Below are 12,560 nucleotides of genomic sequence, written 5' to 3'. Positions count from 1 at the left end.
ACAACATTTACACAGTATCACAAAGCATAATAACTTAATGTTTAATCAGCAATCATAAAGTATAACCCAAGGGAACAATTGTTCTGTCCTGTGCTCTGTGTCCTCTGGCTATTTGGTGTAGCATTGTATTTCCTGTTGCCTCCTTTCTAAATAGGATTCTAGTTTCTCCAATGTAAATACACATTAAACACACACCATTTTGCCTATTTGCACACTCATTAAACACAAAAAGAAAAGCAACTGAAAGAAAATGAGCTCTCCTTCCCTATAATATTTCATTTCCTTCCTCTTATTGACCTCTATCATTCAACAGCACAGCTATTCAAAAGTTAAAATATGATGCCAGCTGCGTGTTACTGCTTCTCCTTCAAACAAGACACATAAACACACAAATCCCACACATGCCACTGTAGCAGAGTTTATGATCCACTTCCCATCACTGGCTGTTAGTAAAGATAAAATAAGATAAAATAATCCAATGTATTATCTTAAATTAATTTACAATGTATTTCCCACTTGGACTAGGGTGCTGTGTGTGGCACGAGCGGCCTCTGCTGGGCCCCTGCAGACTTGAGCGGTGCGCCCTGCAGTCTGTTACCAGTCTGCTGTACGCTGTCTCCGTGGTAACAAGCTCCTTTGTAACATTTATTGTGTTTATTGTTTCCTTGTGGTCATTTGTTAAGCTCACCACATTGTCTGTAACTCGCTAGCTCAATAAGAAATCTCCATGAAGTGTACACACCTGCTAAACCACAACATACTGTTTCCTTTCAACCATGTAAAAGTTGACTCTAGAAGCAAAGCTTTAAAGGAGTGTGTGTTGTAGTGAGTCAAGAAGATTAATCCAAATCCTCTGTGAAAGACAGAGAGGAGGGGAATCCAGTGTCAGTCAAGTCCATGACTTTATGTAAAACTGTGTCATCTGTTGATCATCAGTCACTGTCAGACTGGAGTGATGCCAGACTGACATCACTTTCTCATAGTTTGTCTCTTTCTGCACGGATGTGTGGCTCTTTTGAAAGACACTGCAGGTTTTCTTATATACACTCTCTAGGTTTCCCCTTGTTGTTTATTGACCGAGCTACAGTGAAACAAAGCTTACATGGTTGGCTTGGCGGAGGTCAGGGGATCTTACTCGGTTTTATGACATACAATAACTAAAAACATCTTAATCCTGCAGATTTGCTTCCAGCAAGAGTGGAAGTATGGCCGACCTTTACATTTTATTTAAATAAGTAACTATGAGTACTAGGGTGGATACTTTTACATTTACTTACCCTTTAACCAAAGCTTTACTTCAGATCAGAGTGCAATGGCCAAAACTTGTAAAATGATCTTAGATTCTGTTGTTTCCAGTAAGTCACGTCCATCTGGCTTTACATGATTTATTTTTCCAGTTGAAATCTATTTTGAAGCCTTTTTACAGTTGAATCACATCATACATAAAAATGCCCATCTAGTCATGTAATCAACCTTCATGTGATAAAATGCAATTAACCCATGACTTCACAATAAATAAAACACACCTTTGCTCAGTTTAGTACACTCACAGGTTTTGTTTCTGTGTCCTTATTTGGTCTGATATGAATAGCTTATTTTGGCTAATGTTAGCGAACTTTAGGTTCATATATATTTAACTCTACTTTACTGTATTATTTCCATTTTATCCAACTTTATAATTTTTCACTACATTTTAGAGACAAATATTTTTTTACTTTTTTCTTGCATTTCTCTGACATCTTTAGTTCATTTTCATGTGTTAGGTTTCATCCCGTTCATGTCCAGTGAAAACTATGCATCTCTGAAAAGAAGTCCAAAGTCTATTAATCCAAACAGGAAGGACTGCAGATATTGATGGGTCTGGGCATCGCTGAGGTGATGCCTATATGTTTTATAATATCCTCATATCATATGTATAAAAACTCTTAAACTGCAAAGCAAGTAGTCACTTTAGCAGTAAGAAAAATGAACAGGAGTAAAATCTACAAAATTTGAAAATACAAGACTTCTAATGTATTATAAAATAGAACTATGAATGTTAGTTAGAGTCTGATGGGCAGGTGGCACCTGTCATCAGTGTGTGAATGGGTGAATGAAATGTAATATAAGCTTTGAGCTACTGATTGTAAGTCGCTTTGGATAAAAGCATCTTCTAAATGACTGTAATGTAATGTAATGACTCAAGTCAAGTCCCACCTAAATTATCTTAAGTACAGCATGCTACTGTGGCGCCATCTAATGGACATCAATGCAAGTTTGTGCTGCAACACCTGATAAAATTATAATTGTATTCCTCAGCTTAATAGATATTCACATGTATTAACAACAAACATATCAAACAGTAGTAACAGTGCACAATACAGAGCGCTGATATAGATTGCAGTGTTTTTAGTTACAGGGATTTTAGATACAGCAAGCTCATCAGTTCCATCAGGTGTAAGGGATATTAGGATCTGTAATTCTGTGCACTTCTTGTTTGATTATATGGGTTATACTGGCCATCTGCAGAAGTCTGTCAATCTTTGTGAGATCTTTTAGGGTCTGCCATGATCACCTGTTGAATCTTTTTCTGTTCTGTTATACTGTTGTTTGGAGTCAGGACATTCCGGTGGCCGAATGTACATCTACTCAGATACTTCACTTTAATATTAATCTAGGATACCTGCACTTTGAGTACTTACTTTGATCATTCCCATTATATTCTAGTTTCTATGTCTCTTTCTCCTTGTGTCTATTCTTTTTGCTCCACTACTAAGTATTTGACAGCATATTTTATTTGTTACCTTTCTGAATAAGATTTTACATAAAGAAAACTCCCGATCATTGTATAAAACATGATGAATTGCTATAGATTAACACTCAACAGTATTTTAAGTATGGAATATTGGCTCTTCCCTGACCAGCTACAACATTAAAATGCTATTTTAAAAAATATACTTTTTACCTCTGCTAAAAATATAAAATAACACCTATGCTATATTATAGTTCTGTGCTGTTCCCTATTTTCAATGTGAGATTTTTACATGTCATGGCGTACTTTGTTGTAACTCTACTATGTCTTAAATACAGAATATGGACACTTCATGTACCACCGGGCCATTCCACAGTAACATGAGTAAAGAGATCAGTTATTTACACTTAGCATACACCAGGTGGCAGCCTAACTTAGTCCATGTGTGCTGCAGTGAGGCCATGGCTGTGGTCAGGGATGTGGCTCTCCAACTGCTACACTCATGGTAGTATTTCTAACAAGTTGATTTCAGTTTGTACAGCCATATGTCACAAATATTAGGCTAGTGTAAGAAACCAATTTATGTGCACGACCTGTGTTAATCAATAACTCAGAGGTGCAGTTGACATTTGGACATTAACCGCAATAATTTATAATTTAATGCTTCAGGATCAAAGACTGTAATCATATCTAATGATATTTTCTGTGACGCAGCACTGAGGAGGAGATGAAAAGACAAGGCTTGATATAAGGCATGCATTGTTAGACATAGATCTCTGGTGTGTGAGAGCTGTTGGCAGGTAAAGCTGGCACCCTACTGATCACACTCTTGTGGTATTTTAGGAAGGGGGGTGTCAGAATACGGTGCGTTACATCCCTGGGGAGCAATAACACTTGTGTGAATTATTTACGTTGTCTTTCTCATCTGCATGGCTTTTCTCTCTGAGCTGCGGGTGACTGGTCCCACTTTTGCTACAGATTGTATCTTTTTAGATGGGTGGAAAAGGTGAGAGGTCAGGCTAAGGGGGTTCACGTGTCACCGAGGTCGTGGGGAAAAGGAGGACACCCCCTTGTATAGCACATAGGGACAATTCCACACAGTCCCCAGAAAAAAACAAAACATTCAAATTCCTGCACTGCATTGAGGCCGATATTCTTCAGACGGGTGAGTGGGTGTTGCAGACATGCGGACTCTGCTGAGGTGGATCCCGACCCCCGCACCCTCTTTTTTACCATCCTCACACATATGCTACTATAACAATGAAGGACAATGGCAGGTACTTGAAGTTAAGCTGCGAAATGACTTGGGGAGCAGGCTATTGTTGGTGTTAAGCATTGTTAACCCAACAATGTCCTTGCTGAGGAAAATATCCCCAAGTTTTGATGAAGGAACAGAAGAGAGGAGAAGGAGGAGGAGGAGGGCCTCATCTGAATTTTATGGGACCAAAGATGTTTCTTTCTTCTCCTTGGCCGGGATGAAATTCTCCCAACATAGCAGATTGAGGGTTGGTCCACTGTGTAATTATGGGATGCGAAGTTACAGGATCTACAGGCTATGATCATTGCTCTGTGGGTGAAATAACTCCAACATCACATTGGTGAAGCTTAAAGTTGGCAAGAATGTCTCTTTTTGAACTCATTTAAAATTCCGAATGCAATCAAATACAAATTCACTGATGTGCATACATTTTCCTACTTCATGTTTCCTTTATTTAACCAGGTAAAAGTCTAAGTGAAATTCAAATATATTTTTTTAATGAGAGATCTGGCCAAGCAGGCAACATTATCCTAATATCACAACAGTAAATAAAAACAGGCTTAGAGAACTGTAACAGGCTTTAAAAAAGTGTAAAGACTTTCCAGGTAAGATTCACAAAGTTTCCAAAATTCACTAATGTAAAAAAAAGAATGAAGTTGGAAGAAAATCTTTTCACCAAGTCCATATTTGCAGAGTTATTGTATATTTAATATTTTCCTCAGAGCATATGTGAAAAATTGACTAATTGACCTGCAATTGAAAATGGATTTTCTAAATAATATGTGGATTCACCTTGCATTTGGTACAGAAAAATGATGTGCAGGTCACTCAAGTAAGTCTCAGGTCTTGGCTATGAAATTCAGAGTCAAGTCTTAAGTCAAGACTGGAAAGACGAAATCAAGTCCGACCCTCAACTTTGTGTTTCATTTGAAATAAAAAGATTAATATATAAAAAAACATGGAATTATTTTGTTATTTCATGGCAACTGGGCGGACTCCATCTGCTGAGAGAGATCTTGCAAAACGATGAAAAGCTCCCAAACAGCTACTGTATGTATTGATTGGTACTGCCTTTAGTTCACTTGAACCACGCGCAACCCTCGAAGACGCCACACAGTCAGGGGAATGACCTCAGGCCTGTTGCTGACAACAGATGCCCATCACTAATCAGTGTCATTAACTCTTGTCGGCCAAGACGCTTAATCAAGGAGGGGACGCGCATGCTATGGACCAAACTAATCAATATGTTAGGCAGGACGAGGTCGAGGCCTCGGTTGGTGTATGATTTTGACCTGGTGGTCTCTGGTCATGAGACGTTGGTGAACTCTGACCTCTTGCTCTAACGTGAGGCTGCATTTGTTCACGCCAGACAAGATTTTTACAAATCATGTCTCTACTTAATCATTGCCCTGTTCAATATGGTCAAATCATGGTTAAAATAATTAAATGTTTCAGGTTGTTTCAGGTCGCACGTCGGTTTTACAACGTGCGACCTGAAACACCTGACGTGCGACCTGTTTCTTTTTCTAGCCGAGCTGTTATTGTGTCCTGTAAACAAGGAATTTAAGAACCAATATAATAGTGTTTGTTTAAGACATTAAGTTGTTTGCCGCTGAAGAGGCTCTCTACTCACTTCACCACCACCTGCAGACAGCTGGATCTCGACGGTTTGTGTACTCGGTGTGCTCTTTTGTGTTAAATGCAGGTCATTGAAAGATGCACTCCACCCTTTACTGTGGAAATGTTCAGTAGCTTGGAAAATAATACACCTGTGTCCTGCTTGACATGGAAATTAAGGACATTGAATTCCTATCTTTTGTAATACAAATTAAAAGACTTGATACTGTGATTCAACAACATGTTCCCTTTCTGTCTGATGTGCCTCCAGCTGGTACTCAGTCATAATGGACATGTTAAACAGTGCTGGTGGAAAAAGAGGATTGGGAATTTCTTAGACTTTAGAGATCTGCTGATTTTATCTGGATTGAGGAAAAGAGGATCAGCTTTAAACTAATGTTTGGCCTCAAGGTTGAGCCATTTCAACTTTACCTAAGTCTCGAAATATGCAGAGACAGCAATGAAGACGCTAGACTGGACATGACGGCTTTGGAAAAGGCTGAACGCCACTACTTTGTGGACTATGTCAAATGCGTTTGTGGTTATGGTGAAACATTAATTTAGTTCTTATTCTGCTGGGACGCAGCGGAGGAGGATGGATCCTTTGAATTAGTAAAAGCAGACCTTCATCAATGTAAAAATACTCCATTACAAGTTAAAGTCCTGCATTTAAACGTGTGCTTTCAAGTAAAAGTATGCAGAAAAATTGTCCCAAGGGATTTTTGTAATTATAATTTCATACAATTGGGACATTTCATTAGCCAAACCTGTTGTTTATTATCTCATAAATCAATACCTTGTTTAATCTATAAAATGTTTGAAAAAAGGTGTCTTGTTTTGTGCAATCAAAAATATTCAGCTCGTTATAATATAAGACAAAGACAATCGACTACTTGCTTCAGCTTTTTATATCATACAAATGCATCATTATTATCTTTATCTTTTACTTCTGTAGCAGGTGAACGTGGAACTGAATGCTAACTTATATACAGATGAATTTAATCTATGACTCAGCTTTATATTTATTTTTAAATTGATCATAAGTTGATCCTTTAATACAACATTTTGTATATCGAACATAAAAAAAAAGCGATTAGCAACTAAAGCTGTCAATTTAAATATAGTGGAGTAAAAAGTACAGTGTTCCACTTTTAAATGTTGTCGAGTAGAAGTGAAAAGCGGCAAAAGATGGTCAAATAAATGAATCTGTATGGGAATACCAATCTCTCAGATGAAAGGAAATGACTATCAAAAAAAAACAAAAAACATATTCTGTCCTTTTTCTACTTCACAGAGCAACAAATATCGATGATGAAATGTGTCAGTTATTGTGACCATAATTGGTGTTGTAGACGGGGCGGGGCCGAGTGCCTCCCCTCCCCCCCCCTCATGCAAATGGAGGGGCTTACCCGGATCTACCGCTGCAGACATTTCCGAGGCTCCGCCCTGCATTTTTTTTTTAGCACTTTATAACAGGATATCTCACTGGCGCGAAAAACGCACTGTGTGGCTTTTCTGTAACACATTGTGGGGCGGAACCTGTGCCTGTTGTTTGAACCCAGGTTTTTTTTCTCCCCCCATTAACTTAAACTGCAACAAAAGTAAGAAAAAAAAAAGCTGCGTCCGAACACAGCGCGTCGTTGTATCCGACAGCAAACCCGCTTCATCCCTTTGATCCCCTGTGAGCCGTGGACTCGGTGCTCTTTGGCTGCGGAGGGATTTCTAATGCCCTGAATTGTCGCTGTTGGATTCTTTTTTTTGTTTTTGTTTGTTTGTTGCAGAGAGCCGGTGAGTAGTTTTATTCTAGTGCCAGTCTGTGAAAGTTTTCCCCAGTGAGGGGGAATAGAGGTCTGTTTGTGAGGCTTAGAGCAAACCCACGCTGTGACTTTTCTCGCCGGTTCACATGACTGTTCTGTGGAACAAAGCGCTGCCTGCATTTCAGGAAATGCACCCACGCTCATTACTTTTACGCATGACGGTCATGTAACTCTGGAGACTATTAGTTCTCTCGTGTCGTCTCACGTAGTGTAATTTAATAAATACATAAATATATATATACTGAATCATAGTTCACGCCTTTATTTATATACATATATAAAAAGATTCAGTGCCCTGGACAGTATACACCCATCCCCTCAAAGAGCGCATCCGCAAGATGAGATCAATTATTCATGTGTTGTCCCGTTTGTAGAAAGTAGGCTGTTAAGGGGATGTGCTATCCTAATGGACCATTAGATGGATACTTGAAATGTGTTCAAACTGGGAGCTACTCATTACTAATCACTGTGATGTTCCCCCCTCAGGGTTGTGCAGGACGTGGTCGGTGGCATTTGATCCTTTCTGGGAATAAACTCTAGAGGATTTTTATTATTAACCGTGAACATGGAGTTCGACTGTTACCAGCACTATTTTTTCGACGACTTTGACAGAGAGGAGGATTTTTACAAGTCGACTGCACCAAGCGAGGACATATGGAAAAAGTTCGAGTTGCTGCCCACCCCTCCCATGTCTCCCACCCGGACTCTGAGCGGCGGTGCCCTCCACATCTCGCCGGGGGACAAGCTCAGTTGGCTGTCCAAAGTCCTGGGGCAGGACGAGGAGTGCGAGGGCCAGTTCATCCCCGACACAGAGGAGCTGTTCGGCAACCTCAGCTCCATCATCATCCAGGACTGCATGTGGAGTTGCTTTTCGGCCAGTAAGCAGCTGGAGAAGGTCACTGGGAGAGTGTCAGCTGCGGCGCAGACCGCTGCCCCCCCCGTGGCCCCGATCACCGTGAGACCGAGCAAAACGCAGTGCGTCTCTCCCGGCGGCCCGCTCACCGCCTCGGCGACAGACTGCGTCGACCCTACGGCGGTTCTCACCTTCCCGACAAGCAGCTGCAGGAAGCCGGCGTCGTCTGGCTCTGAGTCTCGCTCCGATTCCTCTGGTAAGGAAGCAGTCATGCTCTAAATTGCCCCACCCTGCTCCTGCCTCAGGATTATATTGCCCTCTAACAATGCGTAATTTGGAAAGCTGGGCTGCTGTTGCATAACTGTGGTCAATGGTGCAGAGGGGTTATCAAGTCCAACTGTCGGTAACCTTAAAGCTGCATTTTATTATTTTTTAAACTCTCACTTTGATGATGCGCCACATGTTTGATCAGATTACCCATGCATCTTTTAAAAACCGCGCCCCCGTCACTTTAACTTGAATTTCCCCCTCTCAATATCTTCCACTGGCTCTGCATTACAATCAGAGAGTGCGGTAGAGGGGCGGGGTGACCGAGACCTGATGATTTATAGCTACTACACTCTCATGGCGACAGACCGTGAGAGTAACTCTTTCACATTTCCCAAATTAGGGAGTGCCCCCCTGCCAGCAGATCTCCCCATTTAAATAGTTGATGAATGCTCAGTGTTCAAAGACAAAAGCCTGAATTCCAGCAAGCTTTGGCATGGATGACCACTGCTGTTAACACATCAGCTCCTACTCTGCCCTCCTCAGATGGAGGAGTAGAGATTTGCATGCTTGGCTGTGGAATGCTCTTCCTTATAATCAATTTAGTTAAATTTTGATTCTTCTTTGACATATTTAGTAAAGAATGGCATAGAAACATCATGCTGTTAAAACTGTTTTCTAAGTGTACTGATGAGTTGTTCATATGTGATCACAGATGATGATGATGAGGAGGAAATCGATGTTGTCACTGTGGAGAGCAAGCAGAACCGGGTGCGGCTGGTGAACGTCAGAAAACCAGTGACCATCACGGTTCGGGCTGACCCCTGCCCCAAACGCTTCCACATGTCTGTCCATCGGCAGCAGCACAACTACGCCGCCCGCTCCCCAGACAGTGAACCGGAGGACGACGAGGATGAAGACGACGAGGAGGAGGATGATGATGATGAGGAGGAGGAGGAGGAAGAAGAAGAGGAGAATGCAGAAGAGCCTCCAAGCAAGCGTAGCTGCACATCATCCAGTCAGAAGCCGGGCTCTTCGGCCGGTGTGTCCCGGCCCGGTTCCCCCTCTGAGAGTCCCGAAAACTCAGACGTAGAGGACATCGACCGCAGGCGGAACCACAACTTCCTTGAGCGGAAGAGGAGGAACGATCTCCGGTCTCGTTTCCTTGCCCTGCGTGATCAGATACCCGGCTTGGAGTCGGCCAAGACCCCAAAGGTGGCCATCCTGACCCACGCGACCGAGTACCTGTCGGACCTGCACACCAGGGAGAAACGGCAGCTCCAAGAGAAGAAACGCCTCAAAACCCGACAGCAGCAACTTCTCCGCCGATTAGCTGAGCTGAAGCGCTCTTGAGACACTTTTGAAATGATCACCTCATTATTCACATTCAGGAACTTTACCCTCAAGTTATCTTGTCACTTTTGGAAAGCTACAGTTTTTATATAACAGCCTCATGTAAATAGCTGTTTTGTTTTGGAATACATTCATATTGCTGTGGGCTTCCTAGGAATTGACTGTGCTGGCCAATGAACCTGATATGGGGAGGAGGAGCAGCTAGTGTGCTGTTTTATTTTTCTTTGGACAGTATTTTAGTTTTGAACAGGGGTAATGAATTTGATCTATAGCTATGACTAAGATATATCTTGGTATGCTGTGATGGGGAAATAAGAACTTTTGTCAATAGTTTGGGTGTGATAATGAGTTAATGTAGCCTTCTGGATGTGTGTTTTAATGAAATGAAGTGTGAATGCATTTCTGTGTACATATGAGTGAATGAGCCAGTGTTTGCTGTACAAATTGTTCTGTAAATAATAGCTTATCACTCCTGGTGAAGGAGACAAAACTAAGAGTTGTCACTGAGCTTTGCTCCTCTTTATGACGTGCCACCAGGCATCGAGGAACCTCTATTTTGTTAAGAAAATAAGAAAATGGGTGAAAAAATAAGTAGCACTGCTGTACTTTATATTCACACGTCACTTTGTGATTTCAATGCTTCTCCAGATTTTGGTTGTTTTTTTGTTTTTTTTGAAGCATGCTAACATTGACGGCAACATTAAAATTTTTATACCATATTTGCATACAAACCTGTAGTCTTGTTTTTATTCAAACATTTACCAATGACATACACAAGTAACTGTATCCCTCTGTAAAATGTTATCAAATAACATTTTGACCGTGCCATAAAAATTTCTCCATGCTACTACAGCTTTAGTTAATTAGCTTCCATGGCAACCTAAATAAACCTTGCACCAGAGTGAACCCGAGATTTAAATGTTTGAGGCGGAAGTAAACAGATTTATGAAGTCTAACACTGATGGTGTAGGTAAGATCCACCACATGCTGCTGTGGTAGTGCCTCTACATAAAAACAATCTACTCAAATCAGCTGTAGATGAGGGCAGGTCATAAAAAAAAAATAACCTGACTGATTTCCTCCCCTCTGTGTCACTTAGCGGTCTCGGTTGTTAAAACCAACACGTCTTGTGCAGCAGCTGCTGGTCACCAGGAGGTTAAACCCAGCTTGTCCTTGAGACTTGCCCTTGAAAAGTGTGTGTGTGTGATACTGTTGTGGATCCTCCCCTCTGCAGTGGCTGCTGCATGCTGGGCAACTGATGTGCACTGAACTAGGTTACACTCACACACAGGTACAACCGGTATCTTTAGAACAGCCCCCCCAGTGGTTTGGAGACGGGGGTTGAGTGGACTGCTAGTTGTATCTGGTGCAGTTATTCACACAGGTATGCAGTCGGAGAGCAGCACTGCTTCATTCTAAGTGGCTGTAAAATGGCCATTAAATGGAAAAATTTCTTCATTATTTAATGACACTACTCTTTTATCCACTTTCATAAGGCTTGCATTTGTTATGTGACAAGCCTTTTACTTTGCTTTAGTCGTACTCTATTGCTTTTTGTTCCATTGAATTAGGGGGTGTGTTGTGTGCCAGTCAGATTCATGCAGCTGCTGTTCCCCAGAGAGCTACTAGAGGAGAGCTGAAAACTGTAGTAAAGATAGATTTAATTCTTTTTTTTCTTAATTTTGATAAACAGTTGTGTTTAGCAGCAGATGCTTAGTTCAGTGTTAAACAGCAACCTGAGACTCTAATCTGACTACAGATTTTCAGTTCATAGTCCCTGTAGGATTTATAACCCGGCGGTAGCTAAGATAGATAAGATAAGACATAATTTACAGACAGGTAGTTGTGGGTACCTCCTGCCATATATTTATGAGGGTTGAGGGTAGTCAATGGAGTTAAAAATGGAGAGCATACCCACACTGGATTTAAGTAAACAAGACTTAATAGGACTGAAAAAGGTAAATTCCTGTGTGATTCTGCTGCCCCATCGATGACCTCTCAGACAAGTCTCTGCAAGCAATGATGACTCAGGTTGGACAGCCAATGATTTGTATAATAGACTCAAAGCAACCATTTCATTCAAGTACAGCCTGACAGACGAGCCAGGCACACCCTGAACTCCAACCGTCTCACATCTCACTGGCCTTTGTTGCGGCACGGTTAGCTTGGTGTTCCACCTGCCTGTGTTCACTCTCTGGGTCCCATTTTCAGCCCTAAGGGCACTTTTTTCTGGCACAGTTTATTATTTCCGTTACATAATCAGCATTTAGTCTCAGGAGGTCCATTGAGGGAGTAAAATGACCCCATCTATACACATTAGATAATTGAAACTTCTTGCAAAAATATTGACTTTGCTTTGTCATTTATTTAAGAAATAACTGTAATACTTCTGAAAAACTTAGTGCCTTGTAAAACTCCTATTTCCTTGGTGAACTGAGAACAAGTAAACAGATGTATGAGGTGATGCAAACTGAGTGAAAGGGTGATGAAGTCTAGTCATAGAAAACAGTATATACTGCATCAGGAAGTGAAAGCAGAAATCAGATATTAGGTCTTGGACCAAATCGGAGCAACCTGTCTGTTGTTTCCTGTTACCTTCTGAACACAAAATTCATCTAAAGTGATGCAACACAAGAGTAGGAACCAAAAATGAACGTAATAACA

The 12,560-nt window shown here is 41.2% G+C and overlaps 1 protein-coding gene across 1 annotated transcript; it reads left to right on the top strand.

The window, feature by feature from the left end:
* Positions 1 to 7,047: 7,047 nt before the first annotated feature.
* Positions 7,048 to 10,615, top strand: mycla (MYCL proto-oncogene, bHLH transcription factor a). The gene is made up of 3 exons (XM_054614140.1): positions 7,048 to 7,394; positions 7,910 to 8,532; positions 9,259 to 10,615. The coding sequence occupies exons 2-3, from the start codon at positions 7,989 to 7,991 to the stop codon at positions 9,894 to 9,896; spliced, it is 1,182 nt and encodes a 393-aa protein (XP_054470115.1). The 5' UTR covers positions 7,048 to 7,394; positions 7,910 to 7,988; the 3' UTR covers positions 9,897 to 10,615.
* Positions 10,616 to 12,560: the final 1,945 nt, after the last annotated feature.

This window comes from Anoplopoma fimbria, chromosome 15, assembly GCF_027596085.1.
Source record: "Anoplopoma fimbria isolate UVic2021 breed Golden Eagle Sablefish chromosome 15, Afim_UVic_2022, whole genome shotgun sequence".
Taxonomy (NCBI): Eukaryota; Metazoa; Chordata; class Actinopteri; order Perciformes; family Anoplopomatidae; genus Anoplopoma; species Anoplopoma fimbria.
This window is presented reverse-complemented; position numbering and strand designations above follow the sequence as displayed.

Excerpts from the sequence above, each read along its gene's own strand:
- mycla (XM_054614140.1), top strand. The coding sequence starts at position 7,989 with ATGGAGTTCGACTGTTACCAGCACTATTTTTTCGACGACTTTGACAGA. Across the intron at positions 8,533-9,258 it reads GTCTCGCTCCGATTCCTCTG|ATGATGATGATGAGGAGGAA; the intron begins GTAAGGAAGCAG and ends ATGTGATCACAG.